The sequence below is a fragment of the Trachemys scripta genome, chromosome 5, assembly GCF_013100865.1.
Source record: "Trachemys scripta elegans isolate TJP31775 chromosome 5, CAS_Tse_1.0, whole genome shotgun sequence".
NCBI lineage: Eukaryota > Metazoa > Chordata > Testudines > Emydidae > Trachemys > Trachemys scripta.
The window spans coordinates 133,792,244-133,804,768 of record NC_048302.1 but is presented as its reverse complement, the minus strand read 5'-3'; the positions used below and the strand labels follow the sequence as shown (position 1 = coordinate 133,804,768).

The following is a 12,525-nucleotide window of genomic DNA, read 5'->3' as shown; positions in this document are numbered from 1 at the left end:
AAACAAACTAGGGACGTGGTCTAGATGGAATTATTAAAAGGTGGGTGCACAATTGCTTAAAAGACTATACTCAAAAGTATCGGACTGTCAAATTGGGGGGACATATCTAGTGGGGTCCTACAAGGGTCTGTCCTGGGTCCAGTACTAGTCAATATTTTTATTAATGACTTGGCTAATGGACCAGAAAGTATGCTTAAAAAACTTGCTGATGACACCAATGTAGCACTTTCAAGGACAAGATTAGAATTCAAAACAAGCATGATATATTGAAGAACTGGTCTGCAATCCACAAGCTGAAATTGAATAAAGACAAGTGCAAAGTAATTCATTTAGGAAGTAAACATCAAATGCATAACTACAAAATGAGGAATAACTGGATAGGTGGTAGTACAGAAGAAATGGCTCTGGTGGTAGTACAGAAGAAAAGGATCTGGGAGATGTAGGGAATCGCAAATTAAATATAAGTCAGCAATGTGATACAGTTGCAAAAAAGACCATCATCATCCTGGGGTGCATTAACAAGAGAGTGTTGTGTGTAAGACATGGGAGGTAACTGTCTCGCTCTACTTGGCACTGGTGAGGCCTCAGCTGGAGTACTGACCACTTCTGGGCACCACATTTCAAGAAAAAGGGGGAGGGGGAAATGGAGTATGTCCAGAGAAGAGCTATAAAAAATAATAAAAAGGTTTTAAAAAACTGACCTATGAGGAAAGGTTAAAAAAAATTAGGCATGTTTAGTCTTGAAAAAGACAACTGAAAGTGTTTTTGAGTATGTTAAGTGCTGGTATGAAAAGAGGACAGTGATCAATTGTTCTCCATGCCCACTGAAGAAAGGACAAGACGTAACGACCTTAATCTGCAGCAAGGGTCATTTAGATTGGATATTAGGAAAAACTTTCTAACTCTAAGGATAGTTAAGCACCAGAATAGGCTTCCAAGGGAGGTTGTGGAATCCCCATCATTGGAGGTTTTTAAGAACAGGTTGGACAACCACATGTCAGGGATAGTGTAGGTTTAGCTGGTCATGCATCCGTGCAGGGGGCTGGACTTGATGACCTCTTCAGGCCCCTTCACGCCCCATATTTCTTAAGTGCTTAAGAATGGGGGTCCCATTGTACTAGGCACTGTACAAACACAACAGCAGACAATCTCTATTTCATAGAGCTTAAAATCTAAACAGATAAGACAGATGCAGAGTAGGGTTGTGTAAAAACATTTTCTACACTTATATTTTGTGACTGTTTACACCTCATTGTGCTCCTTTAAAATAGAGTTTGTTCAGATCTCTTTCAAAACTTACCTGAGATTTATCTATATTTCCTATATATTAACTCTCCATCCCTGCAGGAACTGCTTAAACAGAGTGCCCTAAAAATGACAGTCTACATCTATTAAAAAAAAATAAAAAATAGGGATACGTGCAGTGGTATGTAAATTCTGAAAGAAAAAAAAAAACCCTTACTTTTAATCTTTTAAAATCTGTATAACGTTCTCTCTCAGTTGATAAACTCTTAATATAGTAATTTTGAGAAAACCATTTTGCTCACTACCACAATATAAAAACTACGGCTGATTTCATTAATGGTGAAGTTAGTTAAATGTCAGCACTAGGAAATGTTTAATGCCATACTAAATACATCCATTTTTCATTATTTAGAATTAGTTTATGTACAGTATTTGGATAGCAAATATTTATAAGAAATGGCAACTCACAGTTGACACTCATCTCCTTTAATTCCTTTGGTAGTACAGAAACACTTTCCTGTATTTGTATTACAGATAGAGGCATGGCCATTACACTTGCAAGCTGTAAAGGAGATAAAAAAAATAGTTTTGAGTAAAACAGTAGGGACAGATTTGTTTATAGTGATTAAAAACATTTAGGCAGAGAACTGCAATGTGTTAAAGATGAACTATACCAAAAACATACTTGTGCCCATTTGATTCTTTATGATGCTTAAAGACCTCAATATCAGTTGGGAACTTATCAGATTTTTGGTTTGTTTTATGTTTTTTGGGAGTGGGGATAACATTAAGAATATCACCATATACAGGAATCACTGGGTGAAGTTCTGTGGTCTTTGTTATGCAAGAAGTCAGACTAGGTGATCACAATGGTCACTTCTGGCCTTAAAAAAAATACAATAAAATCTATGAATCCTCAACCGCCCTATTTCTGCTGGAGGACACTTTGAAGAACTGGTGTACTAATGTGATGACATCACAAGGGAATGAAAATTCAAAAAGGAGGAGCTGGTCATTGTTTACAATACCAGACAACAATATTAATACCTATTTTACTCAAACTCCTGACAAACATTTGGGAGAAAAGCTCTGCGTGAACAATTCAACGCTTCTACCTCTTCTTTTGGGAGTTGAAGGTTTCTCCAGGAAAAACGAAGACTTGATATCCCTGGTATTTCCAACGGTAAACAAGCAGAAAAAACTCTTGTATTTTCCACTACATGCATCCGATGAAGTGGGCTGTAGCCCATGAAAGCTTATGCTCAAATAAATTTGTTAGTCTCTAAGGTGCCACAAGTACTCCTGTTCTTTTTGAGAAAAAACTCTGACATCTTTATTCATAAAGGAGTAGTAAAGGCACAAGACATTTTTTCTTTAGAGTTAATTTAATATAATTCATAGGTTCATAGATTCCAAGGTTAGATGGAACCATAGTGATCATCTAGTCTGACCTCCTATATAATACAGGCCAGAGAACTTCCCCAAAAATAATTCTTAGGGCATATCTTTCAGAAAAACGTCCAATCCTTGTCAGTGATAGAGAGTCCACCCTGGCCCCTTGTAGATTGTTCCATTGCTTAATTACCCTCCCAGTTAAAACTGTATTCCTTATTTCCAGTCTGAATTTGTTTAGCTTTAACTTTCACTCACTGGCTCATGTTATATCCTCCTCTGCTAGATTGAAGAGTCCGTTAATAAATATTTGTTTCCTTTGTAGATATTTACAGATTGTAATCAAGTCACCCCTTTACCTTCTCTTTGCTAAAATAAACAGATTAAGCTCGAGTCTATCGCTATAAAGCATGTTTTCTAATCCTTCAATCACTCTCATGGTTCTTCATTGAATCCTCTCGAATTTATCAACATCCTTCTTGATGTTAGATGAAAATTAGATGAAAAGCTATCACAGTTCCTTTCAAACAGTGTCTAGATTCCTTTTGTGAGCTGTTCAAGTAAAGGACTGAAAGGCAGACTTATCTCCTGTACCTTCGCAAGGGATGCGTGTGAAAGGGAAATGTACATGGCTTCTGAAGAAGAACTGAACTAGACACTTCCAGGATTATAAAAGCAGTTTCTTCAGCCTTCTGATGTAAATGATTTGACCTTATCAGGATGGCTTGATTCAAATTAGAGCAATTTACATCACTGATTTTAATCACGATTTAAATAAGCAAGCAGAAAACCTTGATTTAAATCACTGATTTTAATTGTGTTTTGCATTTGGACTTTTTAGTTATTTTCCAAAGGTTGATTCTCTTTAATTCACTAAAACAAGCTTAAATGTGCTGGATACATTAGAAAAAAATATCGAAGTTTATCAAACATATTTTGTATTTAAAACTAACTGATTTATTAAACCAAAGAAGCATTATCTGTAATCAGTAAACTGAACTGATTATTTCTGGTCACCCTTCAAGATTTCAGACGTAGTTCTCCTCCTCTCACATCTAGCCATAGTTTGAAAGAGAATATATAAAAAAAAAAATCCTGCTTTTCAACTCCCAATTGGTTTCTTAACTTTGAATGAACTAGTCATTAAACTGAACTAGTTGAATAAACTGAAAAGAAAATGTTCTCTCTGCACCTGAACAAAAGGGTACTGCTGTCCAACACTGATTTAGCACTTCAGCAAACTCTGCTTTCAGCTACTTGGCCAGTGACTTCAATCAGTAGAGCAGTTTGATTTTCTTTAAAACTTGGCAGAAAACATGTATTGCTTATTATTTCTTGTATTTAATTTAAATGATAGATTATAATACATTTCAGCCTTAACACAGGATGACAATTTCCATTTTTGTAATAGTATTTTTTTAATTCCTGTATTTAAATTAAAAAATCCAATTTGATTTAAAAATATGGATTTTATTTATTTTAATTAGTCAATTTTTATCCACTGTGGACCTCATAAAAGCCAAAACAATTTATCAACTATAGATTAGCACTCCCATAGAGTAGAGTTCCTCAGGCTTTTTCCACAGAGTGGACTGCAAAATAAAGAGATTATCTCAGGGACCACCTCCATTCTCATTCACTCTCATGAGAGCAAACTCCCTCCTCATTCATGACTTCATAATATCTCAGTGGCAGCTACTGCACCCTTTGCATGGAAAAGGATTGATATAGTTTAGCTGTTTTTCAGCGCAATTTAGCAACTCACAGGGGCAAGTTCAGTTCCCTGTCACCACCAGCTGCCCGTGGACCACCAGCAAGTGTTCCAGGCAGCACCATTTTAGAATCATCACCAGAGAGGAAATGTATTTGACCTCAGAGATACCAGTGCCTTCTATTTTATTCCAAATACCATTTTTATCTAGTACTAACATTTCTTCATGTGAAAGTTCCATCAGAAAATTCAAAAATACTGAACAAACTAGAGAAAACTCCCTTACAGCTATTTTTGCGTTTCGATTGGTTATATTTTCCGCCCTTAGTTAACACACTGTTCTACACAGGACAACACTATTTTTAAAAAGCAGCTGCTGAGGCGTGAATTAGCTAGCATCCTGTTATCTTTCTGATATTGCAAATGGCAAGGGGCCAATGAGAAAAAGGAAAAGAACTCTCTTTTGACCAAATGGCCACAGCTTTATTAAACCTTAAAAACAGCAGCATCCTAAAATAACCTGTCTTAGCAAAATGGAAAAAGGGGAAGACCTCAGCTACCCCCACTTTTTGCTGCACCTTCCCACGCTTTTTGTCAGTCACTCAAATTCCAAGTATACCTACATTTTTAGGGTCTACAAAGCCTACATTATTCTGAGGCCTACAACTATTCCAAGACCTGACCACAGTTCTATGCAGACCAGTGCACAAGTCAGCCACCAAGTCAGATACAAGAGCTCAATTCACAGGAAAGAGGGATTTTTTCCAACATCCATCCTCAGGAAAGTTGGAAACACCAACCCTGCCATCCCTGACATGAATGTTATCCCATTTGAGGGGGAATCTAACCCATGCTGCGCCATACTGCCAAAACCAACTGACTAAAATTGCAATCCTGTAAATCAAAGATATGTTAATCATACTATACAATCACAATTATCACCAATAGCTGGTGAACACACAACTACTTCCAAGTATTCAAGCTCCCCCAAAGGCTGTGACTGAAACACGGTGTGTAACAAACCGACCAATACAGACAGAACAAAGAGGAATTAATACCCAAATAATTCCAGAGGAGAAAAAAGGAGGCGGCGTAAAGGATTAAGATAACAGAAAACTGCTCCTGGTACCCACCAGCCAATCCAGTGCCAGTAACAAACGCTAGGAATTCACCAGTGGCAGCCTTTCCAACAAAAAACAGCTACAACTGGCTAGCAATTGCTCTGGCATCAGGGGATGTAGCCTTGCCTGCCTGGTCTCCATCTATAATCCAGGCTAGCCCTCATGGGTCAAACCGTTTTTTTCACCTTGATAGTACATATTGATAGAATGAGGGTAAACTAAAAACTTGGCCAAATACAGTACATTTTTTCTTCTGACATTACCTACTAGCTTTATCACCTATGGATTAAATGTTAATTGCTATCCTATTAATACTTAGCACGGTTTCTAGTTTTTTCCATACCTTTGAATAGAATTTGGCTTGGGATTTTATAAGGATACTAAGAGAGAGAAAGACATTCCACTCTCACTGCATACGAACGGATTTGAGCATCTAACTCCCTTAGGTCCATTGAAAATCTCTGCTTCAGTGCTTTCCACCTTTGACAGATTTTCATTAGCCAAGTCCCTAGGGGATGTCATTGAGTCTCTGACTCTTCTCTTTTTACGTGTTATAGAAAACTCTGCTTGGGGGAGGTTCTTTGGAAGTATGGATGGGTGGGAGGATACTAACCACAGACTGTGACAGGAAGCCTTCCCCACTGTGCCTCTTTAAACCTTCTTATTCCTCAGGCTGTAGACCATGGGGTTCAGCAGTGGAATAATCAGGGCATACAGCACAGAACTAGCTTTGTCCTGCTGATCAGAATAGCTTGGCCCGGGCCACAGGTACCCCAAGATCAGAGTTCCAAAAAAGATGGAGATGGCTGTGAGGTGGGAGGTGCAGGTGCAGAAGGTCCTGCACCTGCCCTGTTGGGAGGGGATCCTGAGGATGGCTGTAAGGATGTACAGGAAAGAGATCAGCATGGTCAGGAAGGACATGACACTGACGATGCAGGCCAAGGCCAGGGCAACCACCTCGTTCTGGGTCTCAGCTCAGAAGAACTCCACCAATGGCATGATGTTGCAGGAGAAATGGTTGACGTGGTTGGCTTCACAGAAGCACAAGAGTCATACAACACATGAGCAACAACATAAACTGTTTCTGTATCATGCTCAGATAAATAGGCTGGATCCTCCCCCACCCCTAAAAAAGTAACTTATTCTATGTCAAATTCTGTGTCACAGGGACACACTATAATCCAGTAGTTAGAACTGATTGCTGGGAGTAAAAATTCATGCCTTCTATTGCCAGCTCACTCTCAAATTCATTGCACAGCTTGGGCCACTCATAACTCTGTACCTCAAGGCACCATATGTAAAGTCAGTTTAAGAATACCAACAATAATAATTCACATAGATGTTACGTGGTTTAATGTTGTATGAAGTATATATCATGCTTACCATATTCCTAGTACTGCCAATACCAGCACACAGCATGGGTTCTACCTCTCATTCTGCAACAGATTTCTTATGTGATGTTTGACAAGACTCTCCCATAACACATATGCACAGGAGGACTGAATTAATGTTGCACAGACAGCCTTAATTCTGGCATTTCCTATTTTTTGAGAGCTTGGCTTTGCAACCTTAATGTTCTTTTAGTGTAGTTTGGGTATGTAATAAATGAAATACATTAGCTGATATACACAAGAGGGATCTGATTTCCACTCAGATACTATGGCGATAAGCTGCAGTATAAAATCCCCGAGATTTGATTATACTACAGATTTAAGACTTCACTTACACTGGCATGTTCCTCCATTAGTAGGATCTCCATAGTAGCCGGATATACAAGTCTCACAGTGTTTGCCAGTTGTCAGGTTCTCACACTTTTCACAGATGCTTTCATTTACACATTTACTGTGCCCATTGCACTGGCAGGCTGAGGGAACAAAGAGATACTTGATAGTTGTGCTCAAATATAGTGCTTCACACAATGTCTGAAGAATCTGATCTGCATTTTGGGTTAGCAGCTTAATCATGTTATGAATGGAACTACCTCATGCAAGTTCTGAATTGGAAAGAGACCCTAGGCCGTGACATCTGAGACCATCAAGAAGATGACTGTTTCAAATTTAAAATGTTAGAGAGGTAGAAAATAAATTGATTACCAAAGTATACAACAGAGATACTGTTCTGACTGGACTGGAAGCAACAATTGGGAGAGGTTCATGGGGTTGGAGGGAGGCAAGCAGTCCACATATTTCTGGGATCCTCACTACATAATTCAACGCAAATGTGCTGCATAAGAAACTGGGCCTTGCTAATAGTCAACTGAATGTTTTATTTAGAAAATAAGAACTGCATTTCTTCTTATTTTCATTCATTCCTCCTGTTTAAATATACTCAAAAGTGATTAATATAAAGACTAAAATGCTGTAGTCTGACTGTGGACTCCTTCCTTTTCAAAATCAAATTTACATTCTTTGTGCGTATTTCACTTTTTTCCTCTTCATTTAGTAATAGGAAATTAAGTTCTGCAATCATTTAAGCATTTGGTCTTTCACCTGGAGTCTAAGGCTATGTCTATACTACACAGCTTTTAGCAGGGGTGAAAGTGGGCTGGTACAATACGGCGTACCGGTAAGAAGCTGGTACTGCCCGTACGCAGCCGATGTTAAAGCACTGTCGCTGCCCCTTTTGCCTCCCCGTCGGCAGCCCTGCCGGTAGGGACCGTACCAGCAGGGCCGCTGACGGGGGTGGGTAGGGCAAAAGGGGCAGTGGCGTTAAAGCACTGCCGCGGCAAGGGGCCCTCCTTAAAGCACTGTGCCCCTTCTTCCCCCCCATCCCTGTTGGCAGGGCTGCCGATGGGGGGGCAAAAGGGGCAGCTGCCCTGGAGCTGGCGATTTAAAAGGGCCCATGGCTCCCGGAGCCCCGGGCGCTTTTAAATCGCCACCGGCGCCCCGGGTGGCAAGGGTCAGGCAGCACGGATGGGCTGGCCGGGGGAGGCTGACTCCCAGCCCTGCCCCTTCCGCCCGAGGTCCCGCCCCTTCCGAGGCTCAGAGCCGGACCCCCGTACCGGTAAGAGTTTAATATTACTTTTTCCCCTGGCTTTTAGCAACGTGGCTGTGTCACCACAGCCGTGCCGCTGAGAGTCAATCAGCGTAGCCGCTGTTTGTCTGCTCTCCTGCCGACAAAAAACTTCTATTCCCAATGCGGCGTTCACGTTGTCGGCAGGAGAGCACTCCTGCCGACAACGTGCTGTTCACACTGACACTTGCTGCGGCAAAACTTTTGTCTTGTGTGTGTGTGGGGGGGGGGTTAACACCTCTGAAAGACAAAAGTTTTGTCGTTCAATTGCCAGTGTAGACATAGCCTAAGTTGTATGACCCCTGAAGTGTTTCAATTATTTAAAAAACTGCTCAGTTACCTGGACACTGGATAAAGGACCAGTTGTATTTGTTCTCTGCTGGACACATGCTGACATTAAGGATGGGTTCCAGGTAGGATTTTCCTGTTGTTGGTGGAGATGGCATCTTTACTGGACCTCTGTAGGAGCCTTCCATGCATTTCCCCTTTCCTGTGTTACTAGGGTCCGTACACCAACCACAGCCAGGCTGTTCCAAACAATGCGCACACGTGCAGTAGCCAGAACAGTTTGCAGCTTTGAAAATAAATGTCAAATGGTAAAATAAACCATTGGATGCCTCACAAGACACAAGACAATATTTGAAATAAGAATCTTCATATGCCTTTTATTGACCTTGAGACTGATCCTTACAAGTTGGAATCAACGTTTATTCTAATACATTTATAAACAGATGTATTTTCATGAATTTCTATTAGTGTACTTAATCCGACAATCTCAAAGCTTGCTTTTAAACTTTATTACAGACTAAAACAAAAAACGAAAAAAAGGCCTGTTATCCAAATTGGTACAGTAAGGCACAGAGTCTAAATCATTTAACCAGTTACAGAGAAAGCCATTAAACAGCAGAAAAACACCCAGTCCCTTTCTAAAAATTAAACAATGCACACTAAAATTTTGCTGAATGTTTTCAATTAACTATTTGAATTATAACTGTCTTATTTACAATAAAATATTAGAAAGATAAAATACATGATCTCCAAATGAAGGAAAGAAACATATTTAATTTGATTAACCAATGACCGGTTTCAAATCTTTACTGAGATGTACCCCACTTTATTTAGACATGAACCATATACAGCTTAATATTACATGATTCTATATCAATTATAAACCTACATTAGAAAGAAGGGGTTATCAAGGTAATTTGTCCTCAGTCTACTGTCTCCACAGAACCACGTGGTAGAAATTGAGTGCAGCACCATGCAGACGCAAAACATTCTAAAGCAAACTTGACAGTTAGGGGGCATATGAAGATCCCTCAAGCCCAGCGTTCTGCTGAGCTAGGGTGTAAATTCCACACTCCCGTTAGCTATTCCTCAGTTCCTTGTTAATAAGTGTGACTGTTTCAGCGATGATATAGAAATTGTCTTATTTGCAGGATCAACCTCAATGCTGTGCTATTCTACTTCAATACACAGTTTCATTCAATCACAAATTTGAGCTTGAACAAATGAAGAAAGATTTTCTGTTCTCAGAGGGGACTATAATGTCTTTCGATCTTAACTACTGAATTCTTGGCAGCGTTTGCATTTTGACTTTAGAGGTAGAAAATATGCTTCTATTATTTTGCTCCATTCAATCACGTCCCCTATCACTTCCTTCAACTTCAGGCATGTGGAGTAAAATACCAACTATCTGTTTATGAATTAATAATTTAAAACTAATCATTTTACAGTGTTTATAAGTAATTTTCATATTCACTGAAGAGAGAATGAAAAGAAACAACCTATTGCAAATACTGTAGAAGGAAAAATAAGCCAGCTTCATCCATGTCAAGGTGTCCCCCCCACTCTGAACTTTAGGGTACAGATGTGGGGACCTGCATGAATAACCCCTAAGCCAATTTAGGCAAAACAGTCGCTGCCACCACCAAATGTTTTTAAAAAACGTTTGAGGGATTGCCATTTGGGAACTCTGCCTTCCCCCAAATATTTCCCCAGTCCTTATCCCCCCTTTCCTGGCAGGATTTGATTAATTTCCCTCCCCCAAGTCTCTATACCCTTTTTCCTGGGTAGACTCAAGAAAATTCCCCCCTCCAAATCCTTGGATCTTAAAACAACGAAAAATCAATCAGGTTCTTAAAGAAGACTTTTAATTAAAGAAAAAGGGTGAAAGGAATACCTCTGTGAGATTAGAAAGCAAGATGATCTCACAGACAACAGATTGAAAACACAGAGGATTTCCCTCTGGACAAAACCTTAAAGTTACACAAAAACCCAATTTGATTCTCCCTCTATGTTTGCAAAAGAAATTACAAATAGAAATAAAAGTAATTTAATACATTCCTTCTCTAATTACTCACTACCCTGTTAGGAGTGGGATGGTTCCTTCTCCCTGTCCGGCAAAAGCACACACAGAACAGACAAAGACTCCCTCCTCCCAACTTTGAAAGTATCTTGTTCCCTTATTGGTCCTTCTGATCAGGTGTCAGCTAGGTACTGTGAACTTCTTAACCCTTTACAGGTAAAAAAAGAATTAACACTTAACTGTCTGTTTATGACAGTCCAGAACCGTATCTTCAGACTCCCTGACCAGCCTCCAGCAGTTTCTAGATCCTAGCAAACTCAGCCCCCTAATTTCCCTCTAAAATATTTAATGATAATTCATTCCCCCAACTACACCATTCTCTATTACCAATGACTTTGCCCAGACCCCCATTTCCCGAGGCTGCTACAAAATTCTATAACCTCTTTATGGTTTCAAAATACACAAAACAAGAACCTTGCTGTTCTCCTCATTGCTCTTTAGCTTTTAGAATAGCTCTCATTTCAATACACAGATCAAATTAGAAATGAATACTTCTAACTTAGCAAAAATATTTTACATATATTTTGCTAATATAAATGTTTCAGAATGACACGCTGCAAAATTGACAAAATTTGGAAAAAAATACTGGATGTGTTTTCTTCCTGAAAAAAATGAGTTTTCATAACCCCATTTGAGAGCTTATGTTGTTTGCTGTTTAGGTTAGAGCCATACTTTAGTGCACAATCCTGCTTAACACCTTCCATGAAACATAACATGTTCAAGGATTGGTCCTTACATTTGCAGAGCTCATGCAATCAGGGAATCTGTGATTTTTCTAACACTATGTAACTGCATATGATCTTGTCACATTAAATTGGTTAGCAATTTATGCAAAGCCAAGCTTTCTTAGACCATCTTTCCAGGTACAGAGGAAATTACTTACGTGGACAGCTGCTCATGGTGTACCACTCCATGCACTGGCCATAGGGGAAAGAGGCCACGTAAGCATTTGAGTCCACGCACTGTTTCATGTTACTGCACCACATGCACTCAGAGCTGCCACTCGTGCACTCTCCACATGCCACCCTCAAGGCACAGGGTGTGCGACATTGCTTGGCACTGTGGTTAGCTGGGCATTAAGAAACAACACTTAATGACATGGGAAAACAGATTACACAATATTCTATTTTATGGTAGTAAATTACAGGCCCTTGCTCATTTGCACAATAAAAAAATGTAGAGGTGAATCACTCTTTGTCCACTAGTCAAACTGGGAAGTTCAGTGTGACTAATATACTAGAGCTGGGTGAATACTGGTTCCTGTTTTTTTGGTTTGCTGGCAGCTCTGAAAAATTGAAAACAGCTTAGTTTCAGGTTGAACCAAAAATAAAATATTTTCAAAATTTCTGATGAATCAAGAAGTCAACAAAAATTGAGTTAGGTTGAAACAAAACATTTAGTTTTAACCTAACTTGAAATTTTTTTGTTCCATTTTCAGAATGAACTCTTCCTTTGCTTTTGTCAAAATGCCCAAATTTGAAACAAACAAATCTGGTCGAAACAAAATGGCATTGCCAAAAAAATTTGATATTTTTGGTTTGGTCCAAAAACTATGCGATTAACTTGTGCCCAGTTTGTGAATAATTTCGGGTTGGCCGAAACTGCATTTTTCAGTGATTCGTTTATTTGCCAAAAAAGAAAAAAAAAATAGCCTAACTCTACTACTAATTGAAAAA

At 39.3% G+C, this 12,525-nt stretch overlaps 1 protein-coding gene across 3 annotated transcripts in view; it reads right to left on the bottom strand.

Annotated features, from left to right (window-relative positions):
• The window catches only part of ATRN (attractin), a 239,209-nt gene that overhangs the window by 116,021 nt on the left and 110,663 nt on the right, over positions 1-12,525 (bottom strand). For all 3 annotated transcript variants that reach the window (XM_034772107.1, XM_034772109.1, XM_034772108.1), the window contains exons 17-20: positions 11,733-11,918; positions 8,822-9,055; positions 7,196-7,333; positions 1,714-1,807 (exon numbers count right to left, since the gene is read on the bottom strand). In XM_034772107.1, the coding sequence (XP_034627998.1) occupies positions 1,714-1,807; positions 7,196-7,333; positions 8,822-9,055; positions 11,733-11,918 (652 nt within the window). The remainder of the gene's footprint in view (positions 1-1,713; positions 1,808-7,195; positions 7,334-8,821; positions 9,056-11,732; positions 11,919-12,525) is intronic.